This window comes from Ranitomeya imitator, chromosome 1 (assembly GCF_032444005.1).
Source record: "Ranitomeya imitator isolate aRanImi1 chromosome 1, aRanImi1.pri, whole genome shotgun sequence".
Lineage (NCBI taxonomy): Eukaryota > Metazoa > Chordata > Amphibia > Anura > Dendrobatidae > Ranitomeya > Ranitomeya imitator.
In genome coordinates this window covers 117,031,227-117,053,825 of record NC_091282.1, presented here as the reverse complement: position 1 = coordinate 117,053,825, position 22,599 = coordinate 117,031,227, and the positions used below count along the sequence as shown (strand labels likewise).

The 22,599-nt window shown below is 46.8% G+C and overlaps 1 protein-coding gene and 1 long non-coding RNA gene across 2 annotated transcripts in view; one reads left to right on the top strand and one right to left on the bottom strand.

Annotated features, from left to right (window-relative positions):
* LOC138657635 (uncharacterized) overlaps positions 1-22,599 on the top strand; it is a 38,794-nt gene that overhangs the window by 1,511 nt on the left and 14,684 nt on the right. The window contains exon 2 of the long non-coding RNA XR_011317103.1: positions 1,481-1,617. This is a non-coding gene — a long non-coding RNA (uncharacterized lncRNA). The remainder of the gene's footprint in view (positions 1-1,480; positions 1,618-22,599) is intronic.
* On the bottom strand, positions 62-1,019 carry LOC138657495 (proteinase-activated receptor 1-like). The gene has a single exon (XM_069745274.1). It carries the CDS (start codon positions 980-982, stop codon positions 62-64), a length of 921 nt encoding a protein of 306 aa, XP_069601375.1. The 5' UTR covers positions 983-1,019.

Sequence of the window (22,599 nt, the reverse complement as noted above, 5' to 3'; positions counted from 1 at the left end):
CTGGTTGCGTGGGTGCACTTAAGCCTTATAGCATTTTCAACTTTATACTTGCCATAGTGCATTATGTACCGGTACTTTTAGTACTGACGGTTATTTTATCTTCTGAATAATTTTTCGTTTTGCAGCAGAGCAAATTGTGCAGAAACATCCGACACTTCGATGATCCATAATAATAGATAAGAGGATCAAGACAGCAACTGATGCTGCTGAAAGAAGCACAAGTGACATAAGTAAAATATAAAATTCCACTGGTTCCCTTATAATAACCCAGATAGTGAATTAAAAAGATGATATTGGTTGGGCCAAAGCAGAGTACAAACACACACAGTACAATTACAGTCAGTACCACAGCTTGAGATCGATTGAATGTGCTGTCAATTACAGACGAGCTTAACTTTCTGATAATAGAAATGTAGCAGAAGGTCGTAATAATGAGAGGTAAGAAGAAGAACAGCGAGATATAAGTGGTAAAATAGTAAAGATAAAAACCCCGCAGAAGTTCCCATGACAGCACATCATAGCAGGTCGTGATGTTCAGATCCTCAGTAACAACGGTTTGCTGAGTTATGAGAAGAGGCATGGTGCTCGACATGGATAGGAACCAAATGAATATACAGGCCACCCATGCCCGGGTAGTAGTCCGCCAGTAGAGGGATTGTATTGGATAGACCACGGCCAGGAACCTGTCCACGCTGATGCTGGTCATGATGAGGATGGAGCAGTACATGTTACAGTAAAATGATGCAGTGACAATTCGGCACATTGCTTCTCCAATGCGCCAGTTGTTGCCAGCAAAACGATATATTATTTTGAAAGGAAGAAAAAGAACAAACAGCACATCAGCGACAGCTAGGTTCAGCATGTACACCACCGCTGGCTTCCTGACTTTTATCTTGAAGAGTAATATGACAATAGCTATTACATTTAGAGGGAGTGCCACGCAAAATACCAGGGTAAACACTGAGGGTACAAGTCTAGTCATCACCTGGCCTACGAGATAGCCTTTTATTACATAAGTCATGTTTGCATCACTGGAATTTTCACCGTGTGTGCCTGGAGAGAAGAAAACAAATAAATATTAATATGGAATCTGTCAGTAGGCTCAACCCTCCTAAGCCATCTAGCAACTAATAAAACAGCAATTTTGTTGTTTAAAAGTTTTCTTTTTCTATATACCATTTAACATATGGGTTAAAAAATGAATATTTTCGTAGATCAGACTCTTACAAGTATGACATATCTTATGAAACTCATCTTATCATTTTTATACCTATTTTTATATGCAAGAATGACAAATGGGAAACGGCCTTTAATACTTGTGACAGCAAATACGAGTAACTCGTCATGCCCTTTGAGTTGTGTAATACACCAATCTCTTTCAAGAGTTTATTAATGAAATCGTCCAGGATCTCCTCTATGTTTCTGTGGTTGTATATTTGGATGATATCCTGATATTCTCTGGTGACCTTTCTTCCCACAGGCAGCACGTCCGACAAGTTCTGTAGGACCTCTGGGAGAACAATTTCTTTGCCAAATTATCCAAATGTGTCTTTGAAAAAACCTCCTTGACTTTCCTTGGCTGCACTCACTCCAATCAAGGTCTGGAAATGGATCCAGGTAAGGTCTCTTCAGTTCTCTTCTGTTAACCAAGAAGAGGACCAATACCAGAGACTGACCTGAGTCGACAGTGTTCCAGCATTTGGAAGAGGCCTTTGCAAGTGCTCCGGCACTATCTAACCCAGATCCCAACAGTTTGTCTTGGAGGTAAATGCCTCATCTGTCAGTGCTTCTGCAAAAAACTACTTTGGGGAAGTCAGTCTCTAGCGATTTTTTCTCCAAACTGTTTTCACCAGCTGAGCGAGATTACACTTTTGGCGATCGCGCACTTCTAGCTATCTAGAGGGCAATTGAGGAGTGAAAACATCTATTGGAGGGTGCCAGCTCTCCGGTGATAATTTACATGGACCATAAGAATCTAAACTTCCTGCAGTCTACCCAGTGGTTGAATTCCTACCAGCTAGGTGGGCACTCTTCTTCGCCTGTGCTAACTTCGAATTGCACTTCCTGCTGTAAGGTGACTGTTAGACACATAGTGGATGGGAAATAAACCTGGAGTAATGCTTTAGCACATATAGATCTAAAAGGGGCTAATTGCCCATGACAGGTTGATTATGAGCAGCTGAAGAGTTGCTGCTCACCATATCTCCACCCCTGCGTGTGGCTCACTTTGTAAAATGAGACTTGTTTGTCTCACACATGACTGTGTTTATGGAGGTAAGCAGATCTCCTGAATTGATTGTCTTTGCTAAAGGACTAAAAAGCTGTAAGTCAGGTAGGCAAACCCAGCACTATTGTATGGACTTTTTGCTTTATGTTTTATCTTGTGCCAATCAAGGGCTGTGGCTGTATTTGAGATTCCTGTGATGTGGTTTATGAGGACTGAAACAAACATGACTGCGTATTCCAAGATGGGACCTCCGAGATACCAGGCCTCTCTTACTCCCTTGATCCTTATACCAAAGAAATATTACTACCCCTAAATTAAAAACACGACAATTATTTCTTTTGGATAATTTGGCCACAGCGGCCATTTTATTAATAACAAACATAAACAACCATTTATACATTTGTATAAAAACTTGAGGGGAGGGTTCTTGGAGCTAATAAGTCTGGCACCTAATAGGCAAAAGCCCAAACCAACTTGAAAACCCCTTCTTTACCCTCAGCCGTAGCCACCAGCTCGAGGGCACCATGTAACCCGTTTACCGGGCAAACCAACCCCAAAGCTCCCGAGGTAAAATCCCCGTCCAGAGCCAGTAAACCAAAGCCAGATCAGCCCCATAAAACCAACTCCAAGAACCCCGCCCCCCGCCAATCACGAGCAGCACTGAACACCTCAGGCTCGCGAGTGCCCCACCACCGCCATGGCCCTCTCCACCCCTTCTTGTATTGACAACATCCACAAATCCAAGCCAATATCGTTCAAATGAATGCCATCGCTCCTCCAGTAATTTCCAACACCAGCTTCCAACTCAAAGTGGCGAACCGCCACCCCCCCCCCGTTACAGAAACAGAACTCGCCACAGCCCGGTTTAGCTTAACCTGGGCCCTATTGATACCCTTCATAGAGCGTACTGCCCTCCACGTTTTTCTGGGCACTATGTCGGACCACACCGTAACCATCCCTGGGAAGGATACCCATAATCGTAAAAAATCGTACCGGATATCCCTAATTAACTCCCTCACCGGCTTAGACCCCAAATCGTTACCGCCCAAATGTACAACTACAATGTCCGGGGAACGATCCAAACTAGCCGATCGGGAAAACTCGGTCAAAAACCCGCGCCACGACATGCCCCGAAAACCCAACCATCGGACCACCACCACATCCCTCTGAAAACCCAATTGCCTACCATCTTGTCTAACATCGGCATAAATCGCCCCCCAATGCACAAAAGAATGTCCGAAAATCCACGCCAGAAGTGGGGTCCGACCTGCAAAATACAACGATAATTAATACCCCCACTAAACAATTAACAAATCAATTACGCACATAAGATAAATAACGATTTGACGACCACCTGCCAACACGACGAATAACCTCCGGTCCCAGCCCCAAACCAGCAGCCTCAGATGCTGCCCCAATTCGAAATGAATGTGTCCCAAACGACAAGGGATCCAGGCCTAAAATTGTCAACGCTTGTCTCAATACTGCCGTGAACTGGAACCGCGATAAAAATTCACCCTGACGATGCCGTAAAAGTGGCCCAGACCTATCTGGATACAAACCCCAATAATCTTCCAAACACCGATGAGGGCACATCTCCCCCCCAACCACTTTTCCCAAAACCACACGTCTTCCTTTCCCAAACTGATCAGTCTTCGACCGCCGAATCCAAAAGGCAATCAAGCCTGACCAAAATTCAATATCCTCCGCCAACAAACCCCCGGCTGTAAACCTGCTAGGGGAAACCAGCTCCCCTATTCTCAACGCCCCAAAAAAGGCCAACGAAAACGCCAATCGAAACAGAACAGCCTCGAAGTCAGAACTACAAACTTCCCCCAATGCTACCCCCAGATGCTCCAACATGCCAAAAGATATGGGCCTTCGAGTATCGCAAGTTGAAAAACCCTTCCGAAAACCTTTTAATGCCTGCCGAATCAAGAAATCCTTAGTGACATCAACGGAACCCTGGAGCTTAAAGCCAAAAGCCACGCCAGCTATAAATTTATTCAATTTCGACACAGACCAACCCCATTCTTCCGCCGATCCAATCAAAAGCAAAATCGCCATCACCCTGTCACCATCCGATTCAACTGAACCCAACTGCTCCAACCACCCTTCCCACAAATGCCATGACGCCTCATAACCTGACCACGTCCTTCCAGGCACCGAAGACTGTATCAGCCGACCTCCTCGTCCGCAACAATCTGCCACAAATGAAAAGGGCATGTCATTCCTGCATCTTCCGCTTCTGGAGCCAACTCCCGGAAACGTTCCCACTGTAAACAAGACAGAGCATCGGCTATAGAATTTTGAATGCCGGGGACATGTACAGCCGAAATCCATGTATTCAACTCCAGGCACCGCAAAACTAACTCCCGAACCAATTTGATTACCGGAGGAGATGATGAAGACAGACTATTGATCACCGACACCACACTCGAATTGTCACAATGAAAACGTATCCGCCTATCCTTAAAAGTACTGCCCCAAATGAACACCGAAACCACAATTGGAAACAGCTCCAACAACGCCAAGTTTTTTGTAAAACCCGCTTCGCGCCACCAATCAGGCCATCCCCCAACACTCCATTTTCCAGCACAATAAGCCCCGTATCCAACACTACCAGCCGCATCCGTAAAAATTTCGCAATCAAAATCATTCAAATCCTCCTGTTGGATCAAGGCCCTACCATTATAGTTGTCCAAAAAAACGCCTCCAAACCGCCAAATCCTCCCTGTGCTCTTTATTCAAGCGTACAAAATGATGTGCTGAACGCACTCCTGCCGTAGCCCTTGACAATCTCCTACAAAATATCCTGCCCATAGGCATAATACGGCACGCAAAGTTCAACCGCCCCAACAACGACTGTAGCTCTTTCAGCGTAACCTTGCGCAACTTCTCGCATCTCATCACCTCTTGCCGTAAGGCCAACAGCTTCTCCTCAGGCAAGCGACACTCCATCTTCTCCGAGTCTATGAGAATACCTAAAAAACTCAGCACCGTGACAAGTCCCTCTGTTTTATCTCGCGCTAAGGGCACACCAAACTGTCCTGCCACCCATTCCATCGTAGCCAACAAATTACCGCACAACAAAGAATCCGGGGGGCCAACAAACAAAAAATCGTCTAAGTAATGGATAACAGACGGAACCTGAGAAACGTCTCGAACGACCCACTCTAAAAAAGTACTAAAGGCTTCAAACAGCGAGCAGGAAATCGAACAACCCATAGGCAAACACCTATCCAAATAGAACCCCCCGTTCCAAAAACATCCTAACAGCGGGATACTATCGGGGTGAACCGGAAGTAAACGAAAAGCCGATTCAACATCTGTCTTAGCCATTAATGCACCTGTGCCATACCTACGCACCCATTGCACCGCAGCATCGAAGGAGGTATAAACCACAGAGCAAAGCTCCTCCGCTATACCGTCATTAACTGACTGGCCCTTTGGATACGACAGATGTTGAATAAGGTGAAACTTATTAGGCTCTTTTTTAGGGACAACCCCCAGAGGCGAAACAACCACCCCCTCCACAGGTAAATCACTAAACGGCCCCGCCATGCGCCCTAACTCAACCTCCTTCGCCAATTTAGCCGAAACCACATCTGCCTGAAGGTTAGCCGACCTCAAATTCTTTTTAGAAAAGGGGATAGTATGAGCCGGATGAGGAATCCTAAAACCCTCCGAAAAACAATCCCACAACAACTTAGCCTTTTCTTTATCCGGATACCTACTTAGATAAGGGGCCATCTTTAGAACCCTCACCGGTGTCACCCCCATGACCACCTCCCACTGCTGGTTTGCCCCTTGCTTTCTCGAAACACTTGGCCACTCCATGTGAGGCCCCTCCACAGTGGGAACAGACATGCTTGAACTTGCATGTACTGCCGTATTTGCATTGGCCGTCATTAAACTGCCAACACGTCCCTGTTTTGTCCTTAGCCCCCTGTGACCCCTGCCTGCCACTTCCTTGCCCTGACTGCTGACCACTACTCCCTCCGCCCCCATGAAAGGACTGCCCGAACCGCGTCGGAGCCATCACCTTCAACCACAACCCTATGTCCTTCTGCTCCCATTTTATCTCTGGTCTAATCGCCTTCCTTTGCCGAAACTGCTCATCATAGCGTAACCACGCCTGGCCCCCGTACGCCCTGTATGCTTCCCCTATCGCATCCACATAGCAGAACAAACCTGCACAGTTCTCCGGAAACTTTTCCCTTATAACACCTGCCAAAATGAAAAACGCCTGTTGCCAATTCGCAAACGTCTGCGGTATCAGTCGCCAACGCCTCTTCTACTCCTCCTCCTTTTTACTATCCTCCTTCTTACCCTTGTCCAAATTAAACTTCTCCAGGGGCAACAGGGAGAAAATCTCTACGTATTCATCTTTCCATATTTTTTCTTTAACCTCTTTCTTTAAATGGGCCCCCAACGGCCCTTCGAAACACACATAAACCTCCCCCTTAGCTCTATCATCCAATTTAACCCCTTCCCGACCTGTGACACAGCGTATGCGTCATGAAAGTCGGTGCCAATCCGACCTGTGACGCATATGCTGTGTCACAGAATGATCGCGTCCCTGCAGATCCGGTGAAAGGGTTAACTCCCATTTCACCCGATCTGCAGGGACAGGGGGAGTGGTAGTTTAGCCAAGGGGGGTGGCTTCACCCCCCCGTGGCTACGATCGCTCTGATTGGCTGTTGAAAGTGAAACTGCCAATCAGAGCGATTTGTAATATTTCACCTAAAAAACTGGTGAAATATTACAATCCAGCCATGGCCGATGCTGCAATATCATCGGCCATGGCTGGAAACACTTATGTGCACCCACCCCACCGATCGCCCCCCCAGCTCTCCGATCTGTGGTCCGCTCCCCTCCGTCCTGTGCTCCGCTCCTCGTCCTCCTGTCCGCTCCCCCCGTGATCCAATCACACCCCCATGCTCCAATCAAACCCCCCCGCACTCTGATTCCCCCCCCCGCACAGCGATCCCCCCCCATGCTCCGATCCACCCCCCCCGCACAGCGATCCCCCACCCCGTGCTCCAATCCACCCGCCCGCACACCGATCCACACCCCCATGTTCCGATCCACCCCCCCAGTGCTCCGACGCCCCCCCCGTGCCCTGATCTTCCCCCCCCTTATACTTACCTAGCCTCCCGGGGTCCGTCCGTCTTCTTTCCTGGGCGCCGCCATCTTCCAAAATGGCGGGCGCATGTGCAGTGCGCCCGCCGAATCTGCCGGCCGGCAGATTCGTTCCAGAGTGAATTTTGATCACTGAGATATAACCTATCTCAGTGATCAAAATAAAAAAATAGTAAATGACCCCCCCCCCCACTTTGTCACCCCCATAGGTAGGGACAATAAAAAAAATAAAGAATTTTTTTTTCCACTAAGGTTGGGGTAAGAACTAGGGTTAGGGGTAGGGTTAGGGGTAGGGTTAGGGTTAGGGGTAGGGTTAGGGGTAGGGTTAGGGGTAGGGTTAGGGGTAGGGTTAGGGTTAGGGGTAGGGTTAGAGTTCGGGATGTGCACACGTATTCTGGTCCTCTGTGGATTTTTCCGCAGAGGATTTGATAAATCCGCAGTGCTAAACCGCTGTGGATTTACCGCGGTTTTTCTGCGCATTTCACTGCGGTTTTACAACTGCGATTTTCTATTGGAGCAGTTGTAAAACCGCTGCGGAATCCGCAGAAAGAAGTGACATGCTGCGGAATGTAAACCGCTGCGTTTCCGTGCAGTTTTTCTTCAGCATGTGTACAGAGATTTTTGTTTCCCATAGGTTTACATTGAACTGTAAACTCATGGGAAACTGCTGCGGATCCGCAGCGTTTTCCGCAGTGTGTGCACATACCTTTAGAATTAGGCTATGTGCACACGGTGCGGATTTGGCTGCGGATCCGCAGCGGATTGGCCGCTGCGGATTCGCAGCAGTGTTCCATCAGGTTTACAGTACCATGTAAACATATGGAAAACCAAATCCGCTGTGCCCATGGTGCGGAAAATACCACGCGGAAACGCTGCGTTGTATTTTCCGCAGCATGTCAATTGTTTGTGCGGATTCCGCAGCGTTTTACACCTGTTCCTCAATAGGAATCCACAGGTGAAATCTGCACAAAAAACACTGGCAATCCGCGGTAAATCCGCAGGTAAAATGCAGTGCCTTTTACCCGCGGATTTTTCAAAAATGGTGCGGAAATATCTCACACGAATCCGCAACGTTGGCACATAGCCTTAGGGTTAGGGTGGGAATTAGGGTTGTGGTTAGGGTTAGGGGTGTGTTGGGGTTAGGGTTGTCGTTAGGGGTGTGTTGGGGTTAGGGTTGTGATTAGGGTTACGGCTACAGTTGGGATAAGGGTTAGGGGTGTGTTGGCGTCAGAATTGAGGGGTTTCCACTGTTTAGGCACATCAGGGGGTCTCCAAACGCAACATGGCGCCACCATTGATTCCAGCCAATCTTGTATTCAAAAAGTCAAATGGTGCTCCCTCACTTCCGAGCCCCGACGTGTGCCCAAACAGTGGTTTACCCCCACATATGGGGTACCAGCATACTCAGGACAAACTGCGCAACAATTACTGGGGTCCAATTTCTCCTGTTACCCTTGAGAAAATAAAAAATTGCTTGCTAAAACATCATTTTTGAAGAAAGAAAAATTATTTTTTATTTTCACGGCTCTGCGTTTTAAACGTCTGTGAAGCACTTGGGGGTTCAAAGTGCTCACCACATATCTAGATAAGTTCCTTTGGGGGGTCTAGTTTCCAAAATGGGGTCACTTGTGGGGGGTTTCTACTGTTTAGGCACACCAGGGGCTCTGCAAACGCAACGTGACGTCCGCAGACCATTCCATCAAATTCTGCATTTCAAAAGTCACTACTTCCATTCTGAGCCCCGATGTGTGCCCAAACAGTGGTTTACCCCCACACATGGGGTATCAGCGTACTCAGGAGAAACTGGACAACAACGTTTGTGGTCCAATTTCTCCTGTAACCCTTGGGAAAATAAAAAATTCTGGGCTAAAAAATTATTTTTGAGGAAAGAAAACGTATTTATTATTTTCACGGCTCAGCGTTATAAACTTCTGTAAAGCACTTGGGGGTTGAAAGTGCTCACCACATATCTAGATAAGTTCCTTTGGGGGTCTAGTTTCCAAAATGGGGTCACTTGTGGGGGGATTCTACTGTTTAGGCACACCAGGGGCTCTGCAAACGCAATGTGACGCCCGCAGACCATTCCATCAAAGTCTGCATTTCAAAAGTCACTACTTCACTTCCGAGCCCCAGCATGTGCCCAAACAGTGGTTTACCCCCACACATGGGGTATCAGCGTACTCAGGAGAAACTGAACAACAACTTTTGTGGTCCAATTTCTCCTGTAACCCTTGGGAAAATAAAAAATTCTGGGCTAAAAAATTATTTTTGAGGAAAGAAAACGTATTGATTATTTTCACGGCTCTGTGTTATAAACTTCTGTGAAGCACTTGGGGGTTGAAAGTGCTCACCACATATCTAGATAATTTCATTTCGGGGTCTAGTTTCCAAAATGAGGTCACTTGTGGGGGGTTTCTACTATTTAGTCACATCAGGGGCTCTGCAAACGCAGCATGACGCCCCTTAGAGCATTCCATCAAAGTCTGCATTTCAAAAGTCACTACTTCACTTCCGAGCCCCAGCATGTGCCCAAACAGTGGTTTACCTCCACACATGGGGTATCAGCGTACTCAGGAGAAACTGAACAACAACTTTTGTGGTCCAATTTCTCCTGTAACCCTTGGGAAAATAAAAAATTCTGGGCTAAAAAATTATTTTTGAGGAAAGAAAACGTATTGATTATTTTCACGGCTCTGTGTTATAAACTTCTGTGAAGCACTTGGGGGTTGAAAGTACTCACCACATATCTAGATAATTTCATTTCGGGGTCTAGTTTCCAAAATGAGGTCACTTGTGGGGGGTTTCTACTATTTAGTCACATCAGGGGCTCTGCAAACGCAGCGTGACGCCCCTTAGAGCATTCCATCAAAGTCTGCATTTCAAAAGTCACTACTTCACTTCCGAGCCCCAGCATGTGCCCAAACAGTGGTTTACCCCCACACATGGGGTATCAGCGTACTCAGGAGAAACTGAACAACAACTTTTGTGGTCCAATTTCTCCTGTAACCCTTGGGAAAATAAAAAATTCTGGGCTAAAAAATTATTTTTGAGGAAAGAAAACGTATTGATTATTTTCACGGCTCTGTGTTATAAACTTCTGTGAAGCACTTGGGGGTTGAAAGTGCTCACCACATATCTAGATAATTTCATTTCGGGGTCTAGTTTCCAAAATGAGGTCACTTGTGGGGGGTTTCTACTATTTAGTCACATCAGGGGCTCTGCAAACGCAGCGTGACGCCCCTTAGAGCATTCCATCAAAGTCTGTATTTCAAAACGTCACTACTTCACTTCCGAGCCCCGGCAAGTGCCCAAATAGTAGTTTACCCCCACATATGGGGTATCACCGTACTCAGGAGAAACTGGACAACAAATATTGGGGTCAAATTTCTCCTGTTACCCTTGGGAAAATTAAAAAATTCTGGGCTAAAAAATTATTTTTGAGGAAAGAAAACGTATTTATTATTTTCACTGCTCTGTGTTATGAACTTCTGTGAAGCACTTGGGGGTTCAAAGTGCTCACCTCACATCTAGATAAGTTCCTTTCGGGGTCTAGTTTCCAAAATGGGGTCACTTGGGGGGGTTTCTACTGTTTAGCCACATCAGGGGCTCTGCAAACGCAACGTGACGCCCGCAGAGCATTCCATCAAAGTCTGCATTTCAAAACGTCACTACTTCACTTCCGAGCCCCAGCATGTGCCTAAACAGTGGTTTACCCCCACATATGGGGTATCAGCGTACTCAGGAGAAACTGGACAACAAATTTTGGGGTCAAATTTCTCCTGTTACCCTTGGGAAAATTAAAAATTGCGGGCTAAAAAATCATTTTTGAGAAAAGAAATTTTTTTTTTATTTTCATGGCTCTGCGTTCTAAACTTCTGTGAAGCACTTGGGGGTTCAAAGTGCTCACCACACATCTAGATTAGTTCCTTTGGGGGTCTAGTTTCCAAAATGGGGTCATTTGTGGGGGATCTCCAATGTTTAGGCACACAGGGGCTCTCCAAAAGCGACATGGTGTCCGCTAATGATTGGAGCTAATTTTCCATTTAAAAAGCCAAATGGCGTGCCTTCCCTTCTGAGCCCTGCCGTGCGCCCAAACAGTGGTTTACCCCCACATATGGGGTATCAGCATACTCAGGACAAACTGAACAACAACATTTGGGGTCCAATTTCTCCTATTACCATTGGCAAAATAGGAAATTCCAGGCTAAAATTCATTTTTGAGAAAAGAAAAATTATTTTTTATTTTCATGGCTCTGCATTATAAACTTCTGTGAAGCACCTGGGGGTTTAAAGTGCTCAGTATGCATCTAGGTAAGTTCATTGGGGGGTCTAGTTTCCAAAATGGGGTCACTTGTGGGGGAGCTCCAATGCATAGGCACACAGGGGCTCTCCAAACGCGACATGGTGTCCGCTAACAATTGGAGCTAATTTTCCATTCAAAAAGTCAAATGGCGCGCCTTCCCTTCCGAGCCCTGCTGTGTGCCCAAACAGTGGTTTACCCCCATATATGAGGTATCGGCGTACTCGGGAGAAATTGCTCAACAAATTTTAGGATCCATTTTATGCTATTGCCCATGTGAAAATGAAAAAATTGAGGCGAAAAGAAATTTTTTGTGAAAAAAAAGTACTTTTTCATTTTTACGGATCAATTTGTGAAATACCTGAGGGTTTAAAGTGCTCACTAGGCATCTAGATAAGTTCCTTGAGGGGTCCAGTTTCCAAAATGGGGTCACTTGTGGGGGAGCTCCAATGTTTAGGCACACAGGGTCTCTCCAAACGCGACATGGTGTCCGCTAACGATGGAGATAATTTTTCATTCAAAATGTCAAATGGCGCTCCTTCCCTTCCGAGCCTTACCATGTGCCCAAACAGTGGTTTACCCCCACATGTGAGGTATCAGTGTACTCAGGAGAAATTGCCCAACAAATTTTAGGATCCATTTTATCCTGTTGTCCATGTGAAAATGAAAAAATTGAGGCTAAAAGAATTTTTTTGTGAAAAAAAAGTACTTTTTCATTTTTACGGATCAATTTGTGAAGCTCCTGGGGGTTTAAAGGGCTCACTATGCATCTAGATAAGTTCCTTGGGGCGTCTAGTTTCCAAAATGGGGTCACTTGTGGGGGGGCTCCAATTTTTAGGCACACGGGGGCTCTCCAAACGTGACATGGTGTCCGCTAAAGAGTGCAACCAATTTTTCATTCAAAAAGTCAAATGGCGCTCCTTCCCTTCCAAGCCCTGCCGTGCGCCCAAACAGTGGTTTACCCCCACATATGAGGAATCAGTGTACTCAGGACAAATTGGACAACAACTTTCGTTGTTCAGTTTCTCCTTTTACCATTGGGAAAATAAAAAAAATTGTTGCTGAAAAATCATTTTTGTGACTAAAAAGTTAAATGTTCATTTTTTCCTTCCATGTTGCTTCTGCTGCTGTGAAGCACCTGAAGGGTTAATAAACTTCTTGAATGTGGTTTTGTGCACCTTGAGAGGTGCAGTTTTTTAGAATGGTGTCACTTTTGGGTATTTTCAGCCATATAGACCCCTCAAACTGACTTCAAATGTGAGGTGGTCCCTAAAAAAAATGGTTTTGTAAATTTCGTTGTAAAAATGAGAAATCGCTGGTCAAATTTTAACCCTTATAGCTTCCTAGCAAAAAAAAAATTTTGTTTCCAAAATTGTGCTGATGTAAAGTAGACGTGTGGGAAATGTTATTTATTAACTATTTTGTGTCACATAACTCTCTGGTTTAACAGAATAAAAATTCAAAATGTGAAAATTGCGAAATTTTCAAAATTTTCGCCAAATTTCCGTTTTTATCACAAATAAACACAGAATTTATTGACCTAAATTTACCACTAACATGAAGCCCAATATGTCACGAAAAAACAATCTCAGAACCGCTAGGATCCATTGAAGCGTTCCTGAGTTATTACCTCATAAAGGGACACTGGTCAGAATTGCAAAAAACGGCAAGGTCTTTAAGGTCAAAATAGGCTGGGTCATGAAGGGGTTAATCCTATCCCCTTTATCCTTATCAGTCTGTACCGACACCGACACCCCGGCCGTCGACGCCTACTCTACCCCACTCGCCCTATCGGACCCGGCTACCACTCCCGAACCAGTACCAGAAGCCGGCACCCAGGCGCCTAGCGGAGACGACCGCACACTATCCCGGCCCTCCCCATCCAATCTCCTCAAAATCTGGGACATGCCCGCCAAAAGCTCCCTGACCCCCGGGACCCCCCAGTGCTGGGCCCTCCACTCCCTGCCAAATCAACCCCCCCCGCACCAACTATCCCCAGCCCGAGCACCACTATCCCACCCCACAACAGAATTGTTCTCATACTCACTAAGCTGCGCAGGTGCTGTGTCCCCGCCAGCCGTGCGATCACCGAACTCCCGCGGGTCGCTCCTGGAACCGGAATCCTCTGCGCCGCTGTGTTGCTCCAGGCCCGCGCCCCTGGCCTCCTCGTCACCAGGGGGGACCGGAGCAGGCAAACAGGAACTCTCCCTGGACCTTCTGGGTGACCTGGACCTGGCCGCCGCCAGCCCGACTCCGGACCTGTCTTCTTGCTGGGCTCTGCCGCGAGCCCCAGCCACTGCCAACGTTCGCCCCCACCGTGCTGGGCCAGGCTGTGGGGTTGAGGTACGCCTGCCCGTCGCTCTGCCTCTTGCCGCGTCGCCTCTGCCAGGCACCCGGGGTGATTCAAACCCCAAGGTACCCGCCGCCACCCCGCTGCTGCTCACTTGCCCCGCCGCCGCTCCCTGCGCTCTGCTCCTCGCCGCTGCTCGCCGGGTACCGCTCCTGCTCACCGCCGCCATATTGGAGCTTTGACCTGGAACTCCTCCAGGCACTTCCGGTGCGGCCTGCGCGTCTCTCCGGGCCTGCGCCGCCGCTGCTCCCGGCCGTCGTCCAGCGCCAACAGCGCCGGCCTGTGGATTCCTGCCGGAGGACGGACCGGGGAGGGTAGGTGACCGCAGGCCCGCACACTAAGCAGGGTCCCGAGAGGGGCTCCGTGGCCGGCGGTTGCCGCGCCCTCCAAGCTCCGGTGACAAGCGCTCCGGGGGATGGGTCCTCCTGGATCTGGTCCCCTGGGCTCCCGGACTGCCCAGCAATGACGCCAGCTGATCCTCCAGCCAGCCTCCACGCCGCGACCTCGCCATCTCCCTCAGCTGCCCCAGAATTTCGTCGACGGAGGACATCCTGCAGGTCTTCTCAGGACGGATATCTAAAGGTAATGGCCCCTTTTCCCGCACTTTTCCCATAACCCGCCCCATAACTCTGGACCACCCCCCTACTCCTCCCCATCCCTTAAACCAATCCCCTTTCCCTGCACTATTTTTAAAAATTGCTCCCCTGCGTTCCCTTGGTAACACAGTCATGGGGGGCTTTCGTTTAACTGCGTTCCTACAGCCCCCCCTCTAGCCAGATTTAAATAGAATGGTTTCTGTGATACCTCAGATCGCTCCCAAGTGAGTAGCATTGTTACATTTGGTGTTAAGGTACCTTCACACTGACCAACTTCACAACGATATCGCTAGCGATCCGTGATGTTGCAGCATCCTGGATAGCGATATCGTTGTGTTTGACACGCAACAGCGATCTGGATCCTGCTGTGACATCGTTGTTGGTCCACAAAATACAAATGCAAATGTTTGCATTTTAAAGTGTTTTCAATAAATTGACTTTTTAGAAGATCCATGCTGGAGATTATTTTTTCTTTTTCATCCTTGTTGGTCGGAGCAGAAAGTCCAGAACTTTATTTCGTCGCAGGATCTCCCGCAGACATCGCTGAATCGGCGTGTGTGACGCCGATTCAGCGATGTCTTCACTGGTAACCAGGGTAAACATCGGATTACTAAGCGCAGGGCCGCGCTTAGTAACCCGATGTTTACCCTGGTTACCAGTGTAAATGTTAAAAAAAAAAAACACTATATACTTACATTCCGGTGTCTGTCGCATCCCTCGGTGCTGTGCTTTCCTGCACTGTCAGCGCCGGCCAGCCGTAAAGCAGATTGACGTCACCGCTGTGCTTTACGGCCAGCCGGCGCTCACAGTCAGTGCAGGAAAGCACAGCGATGGGGGACAGACACCGGAATGTAAGTCTGCAGTGTTTGTTTGTTTTTACATTAGCACTGGTAACCAGGGTAAATATCGGGTTACTAAGCGCGGTTACCAGGGGACTTCGCATAGTTGGTCGCTGGAGAGCTGTCTGTGTGACAGCTCTCCAGCGACCACACAGCGACGCTGCAGCGATCGGGATCGTTGTCTAGATACCTTTAGGAGTGAAGGCAGCGTTCCTAGGGAACACGTGTGACTGCTACAGGGGTATTGCATGTCATGGGTGAAGGCAACTATAAGCCAGGGAAGAACGCCAAACAGCATAGAGGACCTAATTAAACACCGGATGCAAGCTCAACAAGAGACAAGTAAGCTGCTTATACAACAGCACCAGCAGCAGCACGTCCACCAGCAGCAACAACAATAGTTGGCACAACATGAGTCAAATAAGCTGTTTATGCAACAGCTCCATCAGCATCAGCAAAATATTCAGCCACAACTCCAACAGCAGCAGCACCAGCAATAAAACCAGCACCGACAAGGGCAGCAACTGATTGAATTACTCACAGAGGCGGTTTGTGGCGGCTCCAACTCTGGGGTCAGCTGATCATTTTTCTGTCCTGAAGACGGTGAGAAGAGAATTACAGAAAATAATTCCAGGAGATGACATATAGGTCTTTGGAGTGGTTTTTGAAAGGGTTGCTGAAAGGTAGAAACCCCTGCCAATGCAGTGGGCGGAAGTCCTGATGCCATACTTAACAAGGGAACTACAAAAGGCCTGCTATGATTTAACCTTGCAGGACGCCAAAAAATATGCAAAATTGAAAATGGAAATTTTGGCACGCTTGGGGGTCACAATGTCTGCCAGGGCAAAACTTGTCCACCGCTGGGCATATCACCATGACAAACACCCTTGCTCCCAAATGTTTGATCTGCCACACCTTGTCCAACTGTGGTTGCAGCCGGAGTCCTCTACCCCATCACAGATGGTAGAGCAAGTTATAATGGACTCCCTTTCAAGCTCGACGCAGACTTTGGTTGCACAGGGAGATCCCCAGAACGCTGATGACTTGTGTTATGATCTGGTGGCCTAGGAGCAGCATGAGACGGACTCTGGAGAAAGTGGTCCCTGTACTGACCGCAAACCCTGAACCTAGCAGCGCAACTAGAAGTAGCCGTGGGGGGTACCTAACACTCCATAGATCCCTCGGCACAGCCTAAGATCTAACTACCCCTAAAGACAGAAACAGGAAACCTATCTTGCCTCAGAGAAAATCCCCAAAGGATAGATAGCCCCCCACAAATATTGACTGTGAGAGGAGAGGGAAATAACATACGCAGATATGAAATCAGATTTTAGCATAGGAGGCCATACTAGCTAAAAAGAAAGAATAGAACAGAGTACTATGCGGTCAGTATAAAAACACTAGAAAATATCCACCGCAGAAAATACGGATCACCACATCTGACTAAAGACATGGGGGGTATATCTGCATCTCCAGAGAAAATCTAGGCTGCAAAAAATCCTTCACAGACTAAGCTGGACAAAAAAACATGAAAATGCACAGAACTATAAAGTCCACTGCAGGTGGACAGCAAAAACCAAGCCAGGACTTAACTTTGTAGAAAAGCACAGCAAACTGGAGAGACCAGCAGGGAAGTGAATCCTTCCAGAACAATGGACAACTGGCACTGACTAAAGGATCCTGCAAAGCTATATACCCCAGTCAGTTTTGCAATTAGTAGATACACCTGTCCACTCCTGCAGTCCAGGCACAACTGCATTACCCTCTACAACCACCGGAGGGAGCCAAAAAGCTGAATTCACAACAGACTTGGTATGACTAATCAAAAGGTAGCACAGGGTTGACAGGTCCTTGGGGAGTCAACCCACTCCATACTGAGGATTCCAATTCAGACAAAATGATCTGCACCACTGCAACACATATACACAGCTATTATTGAACATCCAATCTGCTTAATGGCTGCCCAAATCAGACTCCTGGGTGCCCACTAATGAAAAAACAATACAAATGTCCATGCAGCAAGTGAGGAAAGAGTGGCACTCATTGTCCTAAAATTTCACTTTATTTCGGCAATTTTAAAACATCCAGGCCAGGAGAGTGATCGGTAGAACCAAGAACTGTACGACAATCAGTTCGTGCACAGGCGATTCAACAGGTTCTATGGAAGGAAGTGGCGAGGTATATATCTGCCACGAGTGGAAAACACCTGCCACACCGCCTTCCAACCCACAATAGGGGCTGAGTCAAATACACCTGAATGGATAAAAGACAATTACAAATGCAAAGCAAGACAATTAAAATCCGAATTTACAAAAGACACCATAGGGAAGAATATCAGAGGACTATTACAAAAAGACTGTCATGGTGATTCTATCGTTAAATCCCGTTGTTCCCAGTGTGACAGTGCACATAATCCATCTGAGCTCTCTTCTTAACCCCTTCATGACCCAGCCTATTTTGACCTTAAAGACCTTGCCGTTTTTTGCAATTCTGACCAGTGTCCCTTTATGAGGTAATAACTCAGGAACGCTTCAACGGATCCTAGCGGTTCTGAGATTGTTTTTTCGTGACATATTGGGCTTCATGATAGTGGTAAATTTAGGTCAATAAATTCTGCGTTTATTTGTGATAAAAACGGAAATTTGGTGAAAATTTAGAAAATTTTGCAATTTTCACATTTTGAATTTTTATTCTGTTAAACCAGAGAGTTATGTGACACAAAATAGTTAATAAATAACATTTCCCACATGTATACTTTACATCAGCACAATTTTGGAAACAAAATTTTTTTTTGCTAGGAAGTTATAAGGGTTAAAATTTGACCAGCGATTTCTCATTTTTACATCGAAATTTACAAAACCATTTTTTTTAGGGACCACCTCACATTTGAAGTCAGTTTGAGGGGTCTATATGGCTGAAAATACCCAAAAGTGACACCATTCTAAAAACTGCACCCCTCAAGGTACTCAAAACCACATTCAAGAAGTTTATTAACCCTTCAGGTGCTTCACAGCAGCAGAAGCAACATGGAAGGAAAAAATGAACATTTAACTTTTTAGTCACAAAAATGATTTTTCAGCAACAATTTTTTTTATTTTCCCAATGGTAAAAGGAGAAACTGAACAACGAAAGTTGTTGTCCAATTTGTCCTGAGTACGCTGATACCTCATATGTGGGGGTAAACCACTGTTTGGGCGCACGGCAGGGCTTGGAAGGGAAGGAGCGCCATATGACTTTTTGAATGAAAAATTGGCTCCACTCTTTAGCGGACACCATGTCACATTTCGAGAGCCCCCGTGTGCCTAAAAATTGGAGCTCCCCCACAAGTGACCCCTGTCATGATCCCAATGGCAGGGGATCACAAAAGGACAAGCACAAAAACAAAACAAGCTCTAGGGTGATGGAACCTGAGCTGACCACGATCCTGAACCTAAACACACAACTAGCAGTAGCCGGGGAACGTGCCTACGATGATTCCTAGACGTCTCGCGCCAGCCGAAGGATTAACTTCCCCTATAAGAAGAAACACAGACCTCACTTGCCTCCAGAGAAACACCCCACAGAAATAGCAGCCCCCCACATGTAATAACGGTGAAATGAGAGGAAAGCACATACGTAGTTATGAAAATAGAATCAGCAAAAATGAGGCCCGCTAAAGCTTGATAGCAGAGGATACAAAAGTGAACTGCGCGGTCAGCGAAAAACCCTTCAAAAAACCATCCTGAAATTACTTGAACTCATGTGCCAACTCATGGAACATGAGGAGTAATTTCAGCCCACTAGAGCAACCAGCAGCAAGGAATCACATATCTGCAAGCTGGACTAAGACAAAAATTAAGCAAAACGTGGAACAGGAAAATCAAAACTTAGCTTGTCCTGAAGATAACAGACGCAGGGAGCAGAGGTAAAAAGACATGCTGATTACATTGATAGCCGGCGAGGAAATGACAAAAAAGCCAGGTTAAATAGGAAACACCCATAACCTGATGGAACAGGTGGACACCAGAGACCGCAGAGAACACAAGTCACCCAGTACCATCAGTAACCACCAGAGGGAGCCCAAAAACAGAACTCACAACAGTACCCCCCCCTTGAGGAGGGGTCACCGAACCCTCACGAGAACCACCAGGGCGACCAGGATGAGCCCTATGAAAAGCACGGACCAAATCGGCAGCATGAACATCAGAGGCAATCACCCAAGAATTATCCTCCTGACCATAACCCTTCCACTTGACCAAATACTGGAGTTTCCGTCTGGAAACACGAGAATCCAAGATCTTCTCCACAACATACTCCAATTCACCCTCCACCAGCACCGGAGCAGGAGGCTCAAGCGAAGGAACGACAGGTACCTCATACTTCCGCAACAACGACCGATGGAACACATTATGAATAGCAAACGATGCCGGGAGATCCAAACCAAACGACACAGGGTTAAGAATTTCCAAGATCCTATAGGGACCGATGAACCGAGGCTTGAACTTAGGAGAAGAGACCTTCATAGGAACAAAACGAGAAGACAACCACACCAAGTCCCCAACAAGAAGTCGAGGACCCACGCGGTGACGGTGATTAGCAAACTGCTGAGCCCTCTCCTGGGACAACTTCAAATTGTCCACCACATGACTCCAAATCCGATGCAACCTATCCACCACCATGTCCACTCCAGGACAATCAGAAGGCTCCACCTGACCAGAGGAAAAACGAGGATGAAACCCCGAATTACAAAAGAAAGGAGAAACCAAGGTAGCAGAACTAGCCCGATTATTAAGGGCAAACTCGGCAAGCGGCAAAAAGGAAACCCAGTCATCTTGATCAGCAGAAACAAAACACCTTAAATAAGTTTCCGTCTGGCCATTCGTCTGGGGATGGAATGCAGATGAAAAGGACAAATCAATGCCCATCTTAGCACAGAACGTACGCCAAAATCTAGACACAAACTGGGATCCCCTGTCAGAAACGATGTTCTCCGGAATGCCATGCAAACGGACCACGTTTTGAAAAAACAGAGGGACCAACTCAGAGGAGGAAGGTAACTTAGGCAAGGGTACCAGATGAACCATCTTAGAAAAGCGGTCACACACAACCCATATGACGGACATTTTTTGAGAGACAGGGAGATCCGAAATAAAGTCCATGGAAATGTGCGTCCAAGGCCTCTTCGGGATAGGCAAAGGTAACAACAATCCACTGGCCCGAGAACAGCAAGGCTTAGCCCGAGCGCAAACTCCACAAGACTGCACGAAAGAACGCACATCCCTCGACAAGGAAGGCCACCAAAAAGACCTGGCCACCAAGTCTCTAGTACCAAATATTCCAGGATGACCAGCCAACACAGAAGAATGGACCTCGGAGATGACTCTACTGGTCCAATTATCCGGAACAAACAGTCTTTCCGGCGGACAACGATCAGGTTTATCCGCCTGAAACTCCTGCAAAGCACGTCGCAAGTCTGGGGAGACAGCCGACAAAATCACCCCATCCCTAAGGATACCAGTGGGCTCAGAATTTCCAGGGGAGTCAGGCACAAAACTCCTAGAAAGAGCATCCGCCTTCACATTCTTTGAACCTGGCAGGTATGAAACCACAAAATTGAAACGGGAGAAAAACAGTGACCAACGAGCCTGTCTAGGATTCAGACGCTTGGCAGACTCAAGGTACATCAGATTTTTGTGATCAGTCAAGACCACCACACGATGTCTAGCACCCTCAAGCCAATGACGCCACTCCTCAAATGCCCACTTCATGGCCAAAAGCTCCCGATTACCAACATCATAATTCCGTTCAGCGGGCGAAAATTTTCTAGAAAAGAACGCACATGGCTTCATCACTGAGCCATCGGAGCTTCTCTGTGACAAAACCGCCCCCGCTCCGATCTCGGAAGCATCAACCTCAACCTGAAAAGGAAGTGACGTATCTGGCTGACGCAACACAGGAGCAGAAGAAAACCGGCGCTTAAGTTCCTGAAAGGCCTCCACAGCCGCAGGAGACCAATCAGTAACATCAGCACCCTTTTTAGTCAAATCCGTCAAAGGCTTAACAACACTAGAAAAATTAGTTATGAAGCGACGATAAAAATTAGCAAAGCCCAAGAACTTCTGTAGACTCTTAAGAGATGTAGGCTGCGTCTAGTCACAAATAGCCTGAACCTTGACGGGATCCATCTCAATAGTAGAAGGGGAAAAAATATACCCCAAAAAAGAAATCTTCTGGACTCCAAAGAGACATTTAGAACCCTTTACAAACAAAGAATTGGCCCGCAGGACCTGAAACACCTTCCTGACCTGCTGAACATGAGACTCCCAGTCATCAGAAAAAACCAAAACATCATCCAAATACACGATAATAAATTTATCCAGATATTCACGGAAAATATCGTGCATAAAAGACTGGAAGACAGAAGGAGCATTAGAAAGTCCAAAAGGCATCACCAAATACTCGAAATGGCCCTCAGGCGTATTAAATGCGGTTTTCCACTCATCACCCTGCCTTATCCGCACAAGATTATACGCACCCCGAAGATCAATCTTAGTGAACCATTTAGCCCCCTTAATGCGAGCGAACAAATCAGTCAACAATGGCAAAGGATACTGATATTTGACTGTAATCTTATTCAAAAGACGATAATCTATGCAAGGCCTCAAGGAACCATCTTTTTTGGCCACAAAAAAAAAACCTGCTCCCAAAGGGGACGAAGATGGATGGATATGTCCCTTTTCCAAGGACTCCTTAACATAATTCCGCATAGCAGTATGCTCTGGCACTGACAGATTGAACAAACGACCTTTAGGGAATTTACTGCCAGGAATCAAATCTATAGCACAATCGCAATCCCTGTGAGGAGGAAGCGAACTGAGCTTAGGCTCCTCAAAAACCTCCCGATAATCAGACAAAAATACCGGAACCTCAGAAGGAGTAGATGAAGCGATAGAAATCGGAGATGCATCATCATGAACCCCCTGACATCCCCAGCTTAACACAGACATTGTTTTCCAGTCCAGGACTGGGTTATGAGTTTGTAACCATGGCAGACCAAGCACTAAGACATCATGTAAATTATACAGTACCAGGAAGCGAATCACCTCCTGATGAACGGGAGTCATACGCATGGTCACTTGTGTCCAGTACTGAGGTTTATTCAT